This window comes from Mesoplodon bidens (genome assembly GCF_964165515.1).
Source record: "Mesoplodon bidens genome assembly, chromosome: 11".
In the NCBI taxonomy this organism is placed as follows: domain Eukaryota; kingdom Metazoa; phylum Chordata; class Mammalia; order Artiodactyla; family Ziphiidae; genus Mesoplodon; species Mesoplodon bidens.
In genome coordinates, this window is record NC_138167.1 from 7,715,353 (window position 1) to 7,731,129 (window position 15,777).

At 37.0% G+C, this 15,777-nt stretch overlaps 1 protein-coding gene across 3 annotated transcripts in view; it reads right to left on the reverse strand.

Moving 5' to 3' along the window:
* LOC308625293 (killer cell lectin-like receptor 2) overlaps window positions 1–15,528 on the reverse strand; it is a 29,053-nt gene extending 13,525 nt beyond the window's left edge. Inside the window, exons 1-8 of one of the 3 annotated variants that reach the window (XM_081249306.1) lie at window positions 15,397–15,528; window positions 13,519–13,633; window positions 11,522–11,611; window positions 9,836–10,078; window positions 7,173–7,315; window positions 5,183–5,289; window positions 2,384–2,529; window positions 728–2,299 (exon numbers count right to left, since the gene is read on the reverse strand). In XM_081249306.1, the coding sequence (XP_081105432.1) occupies window positions 2,400–2,529; window positions 5,183–5,289; window positions 7,173–7,315; window positions 9,836–10,078; window positions 11,522–11,611; window positions 13,519–13,633; window positions 15,397–15,411 (843 nt within the window). In that variant the 5' untranslated portion in view covers window positions 15,412–15,528 and the 3' untranslated portion in view covers window positions 728–2,299; window positions 2,384–2,399. Of the gene's footprint in view, window positions 1–727; window positions 2,300–2,383; window positions 2,530–5,182; window positions 5,290–7,172; window positions 7,316–9,835; window positions 10,079–11,521; window positions 11,612–13,518; window positions 13,634–15,396 lie in introns of those variants that run through there. The other 2 variants (XR_014017077.1, XR_014017076.1) reach the window with 2 other exon arrangements.
* Window positions 15,529–15,777: the final 249 nt, after the last annotated feature.

The window sequence follows — 15,777 nt, forward strand, 5'->3', positions numbered from 1 at the left end:
GCAAGCATCCAAGAGAGTGAGATAGATGGGACTGAGAGATCAGGAGAAGCACGTAAGCTAGGTCCAGTATGTTGCCCTGTGATGGGAGATGCTTGAATCTTTATATTAAAAGCTTTACAAATGTTCTAGATTTAACTTTGATCTAACACAGGTAAGACCTAAGTTTGACAAAAGGATATACAAGCCCTTGTTTAAGAAGCCAGGACAATAAAAGAAGTTAAATTCAAAATAAGTAGAAGAGAGGAAATAATCAAGATAAAAATAAAAGATAAATAAGATGGAAAGTGGGCAAACTTTTAAAACTTCAATGAAACAAAAAGCTGATTTCATCGATAAGATTAATAAAATTGATATAAATCTCTAGCTAGACTGGTCAAGAAAGAAAAACACAGATTCAATATCAGAAATACAAACAATATCATAAAAGAAAGGACATCATTACAGATCCTACAAACAGGAAACAGATAATAAGGGAATATTATTGTTATGGGTTGAACTGTGTCCTCCACAATGATATGTTTAAGTCCTAACTCCTGCACCTATAAATGTGACCTTATTTGGAAATAGGGTCTTTGTAGATGTAATCGAGTTAAGATGAGGTCAGTAGAGTGGGCCCTAACACAATATGACTGGTGTCCTGGGTTTCCTTGGTGGCACAGTGGTTAAGAATCTGCCTGCCAATGCAAGGGATATGGAACTCTCATATGTTGCTAATGAGAAAGTAAAATGATACAACCACATTGGAAAACAATTTAGAAGTTTCTTATTAAATATGCACTTACCGGGCTTCCCTGGTGGCGCAGTGGTTGAGAGTCCGCCTGCTGATGCAGGGGACACGGGTTCGTGCCCCGGTCTGGGAAGATCCCACGTGCCGCAGAGCGGCTAGGCCTGTGAGCCATGGCCATTGAGCCTGTGCATCCGGAGCCTGTGCTCCACAATGGGAGAGGCCACAACAGTGAGAGGCCCACATACCGCAAAAAAAAAAAAAAATGCACTTACCATAGGACTCAGCAATCAAACTCCTAAGCATTTAATAAAAAAGAAATGAAAACATGCGTTCACACAGAGGCTTGCACATAAACGCTCATAGCAGGTTTATTCATAATAGCCAAAAACTGGAAACACATCAAATGTCCAAATGTGGATGAACAAACTGTGGTATATCTATACAATGGAATACTACTCAGTAACTGAAAGAATGAACTACTGATACATGAAAGAACATGGATTATGTCAAAAACATGCTGAGCAAAACCAAGCCAGATACAAAGGTATAAATGATGTACAAAATTCTGTAACAAAGCAGACAAAATTAAATTATAGTCACAGAAAGCATATCACTGGTTGCCTGAGACCAGGTGGGTGGTGAGAGGGAGAAAGGAACTTCTGGAGGTGATGGGAATGTTCTGTGCCTTGATTTGATGGTGTTTGAGAGGTGTATATATTTGTTTAAAACCCGTTGACCTCATGACTTAAAATGAATGCATTTTATTGCATGAAAATACAACTCAGTAGAGTTGATTTTTAAAATGTCAAGGTCAAGAAAGACAAATAAATCCTGAAGAAGTGTCCCAGATTAAAGGAGACTAAAGAGACCTCCCAACTAAATGTATCACATGATCCTGAACAAAGAGGAAAAACAGGTATAAATGACATTAGAGTACAGTTGAGAAAATTCGAATATGGGCTATAGATGAAATCATAGTACTGTATCAGTGCTAAATTTCCTGATTTTGACAATTGTACTATGGTTATAGAAGACAAAGTCCTTGTTCTTGTGAAATATTTACACAAATAGATGTAATATCCTGAATTTATTATCAAATGAATCAGCAAGGAGAGAGACAGAGAGAAAAAAAAACTATAAAGTGCACACAGAGTAAAATATAAACAAATGGTAACTATGGGTAAAGGTTATATGAAGGTTCCTTGTACTCTTGTTTCAACTATTCAGTAAGTTTGAAATTATTTTTTTTAATGAGAGCCAAGTATCTAGATGGGGTGGGAGGGAAGCTAACTACATTTTAGTTATTAACTGTGATCTCTCAAAGCCAGAGTCTATTGAAATGATTTATCCTATTGATAAGGAAATGACCCAGGCTATTTATTAGAGTTCTTTAATTGATCCTGCGGGTGTTTCAGGGAAAGAGAGAGTAATTCCTCAAGGCCATTAAAGAGAGGGGTAACTGCTCTCCAAAGACAAAATGATTCTCTCTTCCCCAAGAAAACAGATGGCATCTGATGTCTTCAACCATAGTCCAAAAGAGCATTTTCCTCCTCCTCCATCTCATCTGTGTTTCTACAGTGGACAAAGTTCTGCAGTCAAAAACAAAATTACTACAGGAAACCAACAACAACAAAAAAAGACAAAATTCTATTTCACCTTTTCTCCTTAGTGTCTATTTGAAGCAATCAATTCTCTTCTCACAGATACAATTATAGGTGTTAGAGCAATCGATATTTGCTATCCTTGTTGAGGCTAAAAATGCACATTCTCCACTCCCAGAAGAAGTCATTATTGCCAAATTACTGTAGAACAGAAAACATGTATGGCCAACTGTTTAATTCTGAAGCTTACAATAACATAAATCGTATTTTTAAGTCTGTTGCCTAAAGATCTGGAATATGGAATTATTAAACATAACTTCATCACTAAAAGATTTTTTACTTCTCTTAGCCCACTGAATAGAATAACATCCTCTTGATCACACCCATAATCTCCTATTTTGTTCCACATTGGGAATTTTTGATCAGAGAGCAATATTGCTATGTTGGGATCATGATACAGCAACCTGCTTTCCTATGTTAATTATTTCAATAAAAATGAGAGATCTAAAAGGAGAGGAACTAAATTTCTGTGACACAGATAACAAGGTCTCATGTGCATACACTTTAAGGAGAAAAAAGTAGAATTGGAATATAGTCAGAGATGAAGTTGTTTAATTTATGTTTTTATGTGTTTTATTTCTTTTCCTTCCCCACCCTATCACTAAAACATGAAAATTCACTGAAAAACATCTAAAGCAGGACCTCTATTTCAGCGAAGTGGTGGATTAGGTGAGAACAACCTTCCTATTGAAAATAATTTAAAATCCTGAATAAAAACAAATTTTAAAACCTCTTGAATAAGTTAATGAACTGGCAAAAAGCAGATTCACACTCAGGCTGAGGGTTAAGTAAAGATGGAAACCCAGAAGGGTAAGTGAGGCACTGAAGCCAGTTTTTCCCTTAACTGATGTAGCAGGCTGAATAATGAATTCAACCCCGGATGGGGATTCTAAACAGAAAATAAGCTACAAAGTGTTGAGACCAAAGGGATATATCTCCAGTATAAACCACCTTAGAACTGTCTTGAACATTGGATTTAAGTAGAAAAGAAAAAGAATAATCCTACCTAACAATCCAGAATCACAAACCACCCCTCATGTAATCTGCATCTGCTGTATTACTTAGGAATATTTGAATCTGCTATAGGTAAAAAGAGGAACAATTAAGGAAGATAAATGAAACTAAGTAGCTTGTGAGGCATAGGCAGAAAGTAGGAGATGGTTTAAATACAGATAAGTAAGCTAGTAACCTATGTGACATGTTAGGTATAGATACAGTAAGTAGAGCCCATGTGTGCTGAACATAGAAAAGGAGGAAAGAATCAAATAGATACAAAATATCGTACATGAAATATACATGATGCACATAGATACTCAACATTCATGAGGTCTTAAGTTAGTCAACCACTGGTGACACTCATTCTGGCCCTCTGCCTAAGAAACGCAAGTAAAATCCATAGCTGCTCATCAGGCTAATTGGAAAGCTGCAACTCTAACCAGGCTTACATGCTCCTGTATCCGCCCAATAGAGAAAACGTGTGTGCTGGCCACAAGAACCTTCTGTCTGTTGGGTCCCCTTTACTCAAACCCCAAGTCTGGTCCTAGAAACCTTACACCATTGTCAGGGAACTGTGATGGCACAGAGCCAGGCCATATGAAGAGAGAATAACTCAGGATCCAGGTGATCCTTTTAACCCACTTGCCCCTCATCCTAAGTGTGACAACCTATCCCATCCCATCCAAGTATGATAAGCTATCCCGTGTCTTTCCCCCTGCATAGCGCTATGTGCTTAAAATGGATTTAATTAACTGTGCAATTTGAGCATCTTATTTTAGCCCTGAAAGTGTTCGCCTGAAAGTGTACTCACAGGCTACAATTACATCAAGGTTATTTCCTGCATGACATCTCTTGTAGGTTTGTGGCCCAGAACTACATTACTGGCAGGGTCCAAATTTAGAATGAAAAATGGCTTAGATTCACAATGCTCCAAGGCATCCAACAAAAGCAAATTCTTTCTTGAGGAAGCCACCTTCATCTAAGTCCTCAAATAATTTCCACAGCAGCTCAAAAAAAAAAAATCACTAAACACTACAAAGGAAACGGCATCATGAACAAAAGTCAGTAGAAGTGATAGGTTAGACCCACAAAACTTCAAATATTAAAATTATCAGATACCAAATATAAAAGTAGTGTGATTAATATCTTTCAAGAAATAAAAGACAGCTTGAATATATGAGTAACTAGCAAGAAGATTTGAAAATGTAAGAGAATTCTTAGAAATAAAAAATGTAACAGTTAAGATTTTTTTAAAAATCATTGAATAGTTCAACAGCAGATTACAACTAAATGTAAACCCAAGAGTTTACAAAATACTGCACTTAACAGAAGGACTAGAGTGAGGTGTGTGTGTGGGTACGCACGCATGTGTGTATGTTTGAATCTGCATTTATATATATTTATAATTAATATAAACTACTAATATAAAGGAGTTTCAAATGAATTTCGGGGATACTCAAAACATTCACGGTTGTGGGAGAGATCACCATGACTAAGTCAGAATGGTCCAATCACATCATATCACCTTACTTCATGATTTTATTTTATTTTGTGTACCTCATAACACATACTTCTGATCATGTGTTTAGCATCATAATTTTATTATTAATAACTCTGTATGACACTTCTTGTCCTTTTTAACTGTACTTCCTGAAACATTTCTTTAATCATTCTCCTTATTCTTACTAATGACCTCTACCTGAAAATGAGTTAAGCCCTGTGAAGCAAGATTCTTTTTAGGAACAATCCTTCCAACCCAACACCAATATTAGAATTTGAATGCATCCTGTAAACTTACAGTCCAGAAGATATGCCATTGTCAATCCATTTCCACTTACTTTCCCTTTCATTAAATGATAATCCAATCCAGTAGGAACTTCGACAAGTCTGGGATTGAAGGAAGGTCTAAAAAGGAAATAAAACATATCATGGGACTAAATTCCCATCTGTTAGATGAATGAAAATAAGGACAGATAAAAGACCCAGCTGTTTCTATGACCAGTAGTCTGCCTCTTTCTACATGATCCTTCATCCCTCCTTCCTAAAAAAAACGCTCTCCCCTCAACCCCTGTATTTTCATTTTCCAAAGTAATTTTCTTCTAGTAGCTTATTCATTTATGTTACAAATGGCTGCCAGTCTCATAGATTATTTAAAATGTGGAAAAATTTTAAATCTAAATATTTAACAATAGGAGTTGTTAATAATGTATGACACTTTATGAAACCATTCAAAGTCATGCTCCAGAAAAAATTTAAAGGTAAAGAAAAATAATCATTACATATTCCAAGTGAAAGAAGGAATCTTCTAAACACATTTATTAAAATAACAAATGTTTGTAGGGACGTGTGCATTAGAGCCTTCAGCTTCATAAGAGAAAGACTTGCTGTTGTTCAGTAGTAGGAAGGGGAAAAGGGAAACAGGGAAGTATTTGGAGATATTTACTATGTCCAAAAATGTAATATATCAAAGTGACATAGTACATAATGTCTGATTAAATGACTGAATATATTTTTAAATATAGGTTTAAATTTAACTGTGTTTTACTGCAACAAACATAAAAAATTATTTTATGACTTGACATCATAAATTATTTTATGTTACAATTTAAAACATCTACTAGATTTGCATATAAATTTTGTGTTGTTTTTCTAAATGATAAGTAGAGATTTCAGGCTGATCATTGCAAACATTTCTCTGTAAAAACACATTTTGTGTGTATGGATAGTTTTTATTAGTAATAAATTTAAAAGATAATTTCAATATTATTGTCACTGTATTTTCTTTTTTATAATTCTTTTTGAAAGATATACATCTTGATACAATAAATACAAAAATTAATCAAGTAAATGTTACCTACAGATGCAATGAAAATCACCATGAAGCTAATTTGTAAAACCGTTACCACTTTTATGTTCCTCATTATTATCTACATTTTGCAAATGGGAAAACCGAGGCCCAGAGAGGTTAAGTAATTTGCCCAAGGTCACCCAGCAAGTAAGTGGCAGAAATGAATTCGGTCCCAGGCAGTTTGGCTCCTGGATTCCTAATAGTAACTACTAGACTACGTTGCCTTTGGGTTCTTAGTTATCGCCTTATAGGAAAAAATAACTGCTGGTTCCAGGCTGCAATTTACCAAAGGGTTAAGTACTTCATCAAAAGAAAGGCATACTTCTATGTGAGGGGTTCTCCTGTAGAGTCCTAAGAAAAGGAGATGATTGCAAAGACCCCCACTGCATCTTCAAGGGGGTTTCCATATCGGAAATAACAATGTTCATCATGATAGATAATATGTATTGAATGCTTAGTAAATAGCAAGATCACATGCCTATTAGCAGGCAAGGTCTCCTGGGAGACTTTAAAAAAATTTTTTTTATCTTTGATTCTATAGAAAACAGGAAGGTGTTTGAGAATAGCATTCACCAAGAGGGGAATATTTACTAGGGATTTTGATGAAGTCATACTTAGCCCTTCAATTTCAGTCTTCAAGAAGCAATTCCCACTCCCACACCCCCAGGACAGGGCTCCCTGTATTACAGTCTTCATGTTCTTTGGTTCTTACTTTTAAGTACTTAGCTTAACAGAAGGAAAGACCAAAGATATTTCACCAGGAAAAACTTATTTTTTTTTGAGACTCTTAACTATACAATTTTTGTTCACTCAGCAGACATAACTCAAAGAATAACTGAAGGTTCCTCTTTCTAAACTCCCCCATTTCCTCAGTATCTTGGGCCCAAGGGTGAGAGGCAGAGGCCAAGAGAATAAAAGTACGTGTAACTGTCCATGATACCAGTTCGTCTTCATCATCTATCTTCAGAAGAGATGAATTGTAACTTTGGCAAGTCTGTTTACATCCCTTCCAGTCTTTACTTTCAGTGGTAAAGTAATAACAGTTTACTCCTGGACAGCGCCAGTGGCCTTCATTGAGTTTGCCTATAATATACAAGGTGAAACATTAAATGTCTTTTCATCTGGTATTTTGTTAAGTAGAGCGAGATACTTATCAACTCTCCATAACTAAAAAATCTTAACAGCTATCACTAATGATAATGTGAGGTTCACCAGAAGTCGGGAATGCCAAGAGATATCTGCATTCCCATATTCATCGCAGCACTAGTCACAATAGTCGAGAAATGGAAACAACACAGATGTCCATCGATGGATGAAGAAAATGTGGTCTATTCCTACGAGGCAATATTACTCAGCCTTAAGAAGGAAATCCTGCCATGGGTAACAGCATGGATGAAACTTGAAGATAATTATGCTCAGTGAAATAAGCCAATGACAAAGGGCAAATACTGCATGATTCCACCTATATGAGATATAAAAAGTAGTCAAACTCAGAGAAACAGAAAGTAGAAAAGCAGTAGCTGGGGGAGGGGAAATGGGTTGTTGTTCAATGGGTACACAGTTTCAGTTATACAAGACGAATAAATTCTAGACATCTGCTGTACACCAGAGTGCTTATAGTCAACGATACTGAATGGTACACTTAAAAACTTGTTAAAAGGGTAGACCTCACGCTAAGTGTTCTTACCACAAAGAAAAAAGGGACATAAGAAAACTTTTGGAGGTGATGGATATATCTATTACCCTAATTGTGGATGGTTTTACTCATATATACATATGTCTCAACTCATCAAATTGTATACACTAATTACATGCAGCTTTTTGCATATTAATAATACCTCAATAGAACTGTTTTTAAAATAATAAAATTAAATTAAAAAACTTTTTAGGATTCTGGAATGCCTTCTAGATAAAATTAAAATTATTCTTTGGAATTTTTTCTTTTCCTCATACATAATATACCAAATTAAAATATTATTAATCCTTCAAAGTATGTTTACGATTTTTTAAAATAAATTTATTTATTTTTGGCTGTGTTGGGCCTTCGTTGCTACACTTGGGTTTTCTCTAGTTGCAGCGAGCGGAGGCTACTCTTCATTGCAGTGCGTGGGCTTCTCACTGTGGTGGCTTCTCTTGTTGCGGAGCACGGGCTCCAGGTGTACAGGCTTCAGTAGTTGTGGCACGCAGGCTCAGTAGTTGTGGTTGGCGGGCTCTAGAGCACAGGCTCAGTAGTTGCGGCATGCGGGCTTAGTTGCTCTGCGGCATGTGGGATCTTCCCAGACCAGGGCTCGAACCCATGTCCCCTGCATTGGCAGGAGGATTCTTAACCACTGTACCACCAGGGAAGTCCCTGCTTATGATTATTTATAGAAAAGAAAAATTGAAAACAGTCTCTAATAAAGAAAGCATTTAAATTGTTACAAATATAATGCAATAACACAACCACTAACAGACCTGTTTGTGAGGAGTGTTTAAGACTATGGAAAAATGGCCACAGAAGTGAAAAAAACAAGATGTGAACCTTTCTGCAGTATGATAACCAATTTTTTTACAGGTAGCGAAAAGTAAAGCTAAAGAAACAAAACAATAAAATATTATTAATTCTTCAATAATAGAGACAGTACATTTCTAGTAACTACCACACCTAAATGATATCAAATAAGCAAAGTCTCTTTGTAAACGCTAAATACATATTTAGTAGTTGTTGATTAACCAGGGTGATTCATTGCATCTTATGCATGATAACAGAGTTTACTGTATGAGATTTAATATTATTATCTCTTGTTTTTTTTTTTTTTTTTTTTTTTTTTTTTTTGCGGTACGCAGGCTTCTCACTGCTGTGGCCTCTCCCGTCGCGGAGCACAGGCTCCGGACGCGCAGGCTCAGCGGCCATGGCTCACGGGCCCAGCCGCTCCGTGGCATGTGGGATCTACCCAGACCGGTGCACGAACCCATGTCCCCTGCATCGGCAGGCGGACTCTCAACCACTGCGCCACCAGGGAAGCCCCCCTTGGATGTTTTTAATAGTATCATCACACAGAGTCGTACAAACATCAACACTCCGGCAGATCTTGCTGATGTATTGGAGGGAGTATATATTGATCACAAATAGACCAAATATCTGAAGTCAATGCAGAATGGAAACACACACACATACAGTTATCTTTACAACAGCATCCAAATGAAAGGCCTTGTGCCCATTTTAGCCTAAGTATATTTTTACTGATAGTCTCCATATTTTATGTCAGCAACAAAGCTGGAGAGCCTGATTTTCCCACAGGTCCAAAACAATCCAAATTTTCAGGGGCACTAATATACTATTTCACCTTCTGGGAGCAGAAAGAAAGCAAGAACTGCCATTGACTTTTGGGAAATACAGGGCTCTACTAATCCAAACATGACTCCTGGGTTCTCAATCCTATGTTTGAAATAAGCAAACCCAAATACCCACACTACACCTAAGAGGCACAAATTAAAAGTTATCTAGCAGACCTGGATCCCTAGCATATAACACAACCCTGTATTAAGCCTCAAAGCTTTTGGAAAGGGAAAAAGTAATGGAAAATTGTTCCATCTTTCATTCAAGATTTCCTCCATACATACCTATATTTCGCCAAAACGTTGAAAAGATCTCCTCTCGTTTATGACATCCCTTCTTTCTTGTAGCGAGTAAGTCCAGTCCCTTTTCTTGCTGAAGGGTTTTAGTTTTTAGAGTATCATATTCTAAACTCTTATTTATCAAAAGTTGCTCCTTTAAGTAGCTCTCATTTTGCATAACATGGTACTTCTGACTGAGGTTCCGTAGAATTTCCTCCTGTTGATGTTTTTCTTGAATATACTGAAAAACTAAAATTAACAGTATAGACACAATTTTTAAAGTACTCATAATGCTTAAATGTTGAACTTTAGGACAGGAGAAAAAAAAATCTCACTTTGACAACCAACCCATTTCATTCCTTTAATTAGTAGTTTTACATTTAGAAAGTAACACCTCAATAACTTGACCATATAAATTGAAACATCAAATTTCTCACTATAAGCCACCTAAGTGTAGAATAAATAAAGTATGATTTCTGAATAAAATTATGAGGGTAAAATCTAACCATTCAGTTCAGTTTCTAAGTTAGCACAACATTTACAAATAGGTACCAAAGGACAAATCAGTCAACATTTAGCAACACATCTGAGTATGAAAATCTGCACCAAACAACATGAAGAAAAGCACCATTATCATTGGAGCAGATGGAATATCCATAGGAGAAAAGTGAGGAAGATCCAAATTAGTAATTTTGTCTGAGTGCAACAGGTTGGTAATTTTCCCTAAAGATGTCAAGGAACTCAAATAAAAGATAAAAGGTTGAATTCAAGATCATCTAACATCCATGCATAGAATCACTCCTTTTACTAAATCATTTCCTTATTGTATATTTAGAAAAAATTAAGAGTAAGTCATAATTTCTTTTGAACAGTTGTTTCTCAAAGAATGTGTATCTGAGATTCACAGGGATCTAAACTTAGAAGGTGGAATATAATAGTAGTTCCCCCTTATCCGTGGTTTCACTTTCCACAGTTTTAGTTACCCTGTCAACCGCAATCTGAAAATATTCAATGGAAAATTCCAGAAATAAGGAATTCGTAAGTTTTAAATGCATGCCATTCTGAGTAGTGTGATGAAATCTCGTGCCATCCCTCTTGTCCTCCCCAGGAAAGGGAATCATTCCTTTGTCGAGCGTATCCTGCCCTTGTCAGTCACTTAGTAGCCATTATCAGATGACTCTCGAGGTATGCAATGCTTGTACTCGAGTAACCCTTATTTCACTTAATAATGGTCCAAAAGCACAAGAGTAGTGATGCTGGCAATTCAGATATTCTCTTACTAAATTATAAATTAAACTTTATCATGGGTATGTATGAATAGGAAAAAACATAGTATATATATATAGTATATACAGGGTTCAGTGCTATCTGCAATTTCAGGCATCCACTGGGGGTCTCAGAAAGTATCTCCCGTGGAAAAGGGGGTCTACTGTACTAAGTGCTGTATCAGAAGGAATGTTGCCATGTCTCATACAGACTGGGACAGCTCATTACAGCTTCAGAGATATTGGAATAGGTAAATAAAATGAAAATGACACTGTGATTGTGTCTGGGGAAAAATCACTAAGAAAGAACCACCTGGAACATTCCCTGATTATAGCCATGGAATAACTGATGGAGCATGGTTAATACCTACTCAGTTAGTGGTTATTTCTATGACTAAGACTTGAAGGATGTATTTCAATTACTTACTCTTTATCCCCAACACTGTGGTTGTCATCAATAGAAGTAAACAGAGGGTCCCAAGCGTCACTGCAATGCCACACCAGGGCACTGAAGACTCTTTAAATAAAGAAGGAAGAAAATGATCATTAGGGTTAGAGCCTGACCCACTACTCATCTTAACCTGGACACCATGTGAAACACAGAAACAATCGTCTCTGAAAATTTTACAAAAGTACATTGTACAAACTGTTTTAATTTGCAATCTAGTAATTATAAAGTTTCAGATTTCTGACTTACAGTCACCCATTTTAGAAATCCTACACACAAGAACAGTCTTGTAGGATTTTTAAAATGCATTCCTTACAAAAGCACAGATGGCAATAAACACAATACACATGTGTGAGAATCCACACTGACATGCATACTTCTTGCTATGATCACAACCAATAATGAAGAGGAAGGAAAAAGCAGTCAATATTCTTGAGAAACTGGTAGCCAATAGTGGGTATTCTGAAGCTGCAAATGTGACTGGGGCCTATCCCTAAAGAACTTTCTAGAAATCGACTTTTCCTTCTTTCTCTTCAATTTTTTTTTTTTTTTCTCTAGCAGTGCCCCATTTTTCCTCCTACTTTTAAGGTCCTCTATATCTGAAAATTGTATCTCTGATGGACACTACATTAAAACAGTAAAAAATTATTCTCAGTTTAGAGTTTGTGACACTATTTGAAGGTACAGAGAGAGAACGGAAACATTAGAATGCCCCTTTTGATTTGAACATTTTTGTTTCTTCATTCCATTAAGTTTTGGTAAATATTTAAGACACCTGAAATACCTTTTGTCTAAATAAAAACATTGTTTCTAACGCATATTTTTCATTTCTCCAACATTCCGTAAGACTTTTATTTCTCTAGGATCTGCAAAGTTTTCTTTTTTTTTTTTAAGGTTTTTTTTTGAAATTAATTAATTTATTTAGTCTGTATGGGCTCTCTCCAGTTGCAGCAAGCGGGAACTATTCCTCCTTGCGGTGCGCGGGCTTCTCACTGCGGTGGCCTCTCTCTTTGCAGAGCACGGGCTCCAGGCGCCCAGGCTTCAGGAGTTGTGGCTCACAGGCTCCAGAGCGCAGGCCCAGCAGCTGTGGCGCATATGCCCAGTTGCTCTGCGGCATGTGGGATCCTCCCGGACCAGGGCTCGAACCTGTGTCCCCTGCACTGGCAGGTGGGTTCTCAACCACTGCGCCACCCGGGAAGCCCCTGCAATGTTTCTTGAGACTCTAGTCTGTCCTTTACTTTTAAAATCCTCATGAGGGAATTCCCTGGCGGTCCAGTGGTTAGGACTCCACGTTTCCACTGCTGGGGGCCCAGGTTCCATCCCTGGTCGGGGAACTAAGGTCCAGCAAGCCTTTTGGTCCGGCCAAAAAAAAAAAAAAAAAAAAGTCCTCATAAATTTCTCTTGACCAAATTTGAATGAAAACATTCTACTGGGACTTCCCTGGTGGCGCAGTGGTTAAGAATCCACCTGCCAATGCAGGGGACACGGGTTCGAGCCCTGGTCCGGGAAGATCCCACATGCCGTGGAGCAACTAAGCTCGTGCGCCACAACTACTGAGCCTGCACTCTAGAGCCCGCGAGCCACAACTACTGAAGCCCAAGAGCCACAACTACTGAAGCCCACGTGCCTAGATCCCGTGCTCTGCAACAAGAGAAGCCACCGCAATGAGAAGCCCTCGCACCGCAACAAAGAGTAGCCCCCGCTCGCTGAAACTAGAGAAAGATTGCACACAGCAACGAAGACCCAACATAGCCAAAAATAAATAAATTTATTTTTTAAATAAATTCTATTACCTTCTCAAATTTAAAAGAATTAATTTCTCCATTCTCACAAAATTAAAAACAAAAAAGGTATTAAAGACCATTATGGTTTCATATTACCGAGAACCTAGAATATAGATAGGAACTTATTATTTCTAATTCAGAAGTTTGACAAGTCATAAGCAATGGGTGAATCTAGACGCTTCAAACATCTACCTTTTCCTTCAGTCTTGCCAGGGCTTTGAGTACTACCAGGCCTTGATCTATTTTGTGACTCCGAAGGTGACTGAAGAAATCTCAGGATGGAATAAGTCACTTCTTGTTCACTCATCTATAAAGTAAAAAGAGGTGAGGTATGTGTTTTGCATTAAAACTTTGTAACAGAATGATTTCTATCCAAAGAAAAATTAAAAGGTTAGTCTATAGCAACACACCAGGATTAAGATGTATGTGTGTGTGTCCGTGTGCGTGTGTGGACATCTGTTTATTAACTCCTTCAAGTGCCTAAAGCATGTAGACTGAGCCTGATTTGTATAAGAAATGAAAACCTTTCAGTATTTTTGCTAAAGTCATTTGTACTCCTAGTAACTACAGCCATGATTATTAGAAAATAAGGAAAGAATTTTTTTTAATTTACCAATAGATTAAATAGGCTGGGTCCTATTCAGTTCAGCTCAAAATGTTCAACGTACAAATACACACGTTAGACAAAGTGATACCACCCCAAATTACTGAGACACTTTTAAAACTATTAATTCAAAAAACAAAAATTCTATTTTGGGGGATTCTGAAAAATATAAATATCTTGGCTTAAAACATATATATATATATATATATATACACATATATACATATATATATGTGTATTCAGGACTACATATCAGTAGTAAAAAGTTCTTACAAGGGGGCTTGCCTGGTGGCGTAGTGGTTGAGAGTCCACCTGCCGATGCGGGGGACACGGGTTCACGCCCCGGTCCGGGAAGATCCCACATGCCGCGGAGCAGCTGGGCCCAAGAGCCCGGGCCGCTGAGCCTGTGCGTCCGGAGGCTGTGCTCCGCAACGGGAGAGGCCACAACAGTGAGAGGCCCGCGTACCACAAAAAAAAAAAAAAAAAAAAAAAAAAGTTCTTACAAGGATTTGAATAGTAAGTCAATGTCAGTTTGAGATAATTATTTTTTGACCCGAATAGATAAATACATTGCATTGTTCTTTTCAACTATAACATGACTCTGCCACAGTGTTCCCCAAAGTGTATCCCATACACCATCTGCAAAAAAATTACTGAGGCTTAACACTGAAAATTTGTTAACATTTCAGATTCCAATGTCTCGTGGGAGACGTACTGAGTAAAAATCTCTCAGGTTAGATCCCAGTCACCTGTATTTTTAATCCCCAATGATTATGTGTATATTAAAAGTTTAGAAATAATCTTCTAGTTGCCAGAGAAGCCTATGTGAAAATAAAATTTGTCAGTAGGTAGTCTTTAGTTAATATCCATAAAGGGTTCAATCTATTAGTAGATATCAATATAAAAAATTATTAAATAGTAGATATTTTAAATATACCTTGCTTCTTATATTAATCAGTATGAAAAGGTGTTATCCAAGAAACAGGAAATATGGAAAACAAATGGCACATATAACTATATTCTTTAATTTTTTTTAATTTCTAAAAGTTCCTAAACTTGATTATTCACATTTTCCCCAATTTCCTAAGGAAAATGAGTCTTTTCTATTATAGAACCCTCTACAATTGATGAGATAATATGTAAATCATGAGACCCGAATAAAAAGTAATTAATCCCCCAAATCCCTCTGCTTTATTTTGATAACACAAAGCAAAAATCATAACATATTTTAAAAAAAGAAAATAACTTTCCATGAATGCTGAACAATTTTTCACATCCTTTAGAGTTAATGCAGTTCTAACCCAATCAATAAAGGATGCTTTCCTATCCATCCCATATTCATGCCAAGTCATTTATAATAAAATGCCATATTCCTAGAATCTTTTTTCCCTAGAATCTTTTCTTTATAAGTCAGACAAATGATATATTCAGGTACAAAGATCTGAGGGAATAAGAGCAAATGTTACCTGTATTTGTGCCATGCAGCGAGGCAGGCAGAGAAAGCTGACCCAAAAATTAGGTGAGAGAAGTTGGCCTTTCCAACTCCAGATCCCTTGGGTGCGTAAGTGGCTGGAAGATGGAAGGCAGACATGAACTGTCTCTGAATGATACTCCAACTCAAAATTTTCTGCCCCTCCTCTTGACCAAAGTGATAAAAGGAAATTGTATGACAAAAGCTGATGCTGACGAGAAAGGAAAACTGGTCATGAGCTATATCTTCCTCCTTTTCAACCAACCAACCACTTGGGTACTCTGCAGAATAACATTTGAAATCTACTTTGGAGGACTGAAAAAATAAAGGAACACAGCTTTGGCAGAAACAAGAAGTAAGATCTTTAACAAAAACT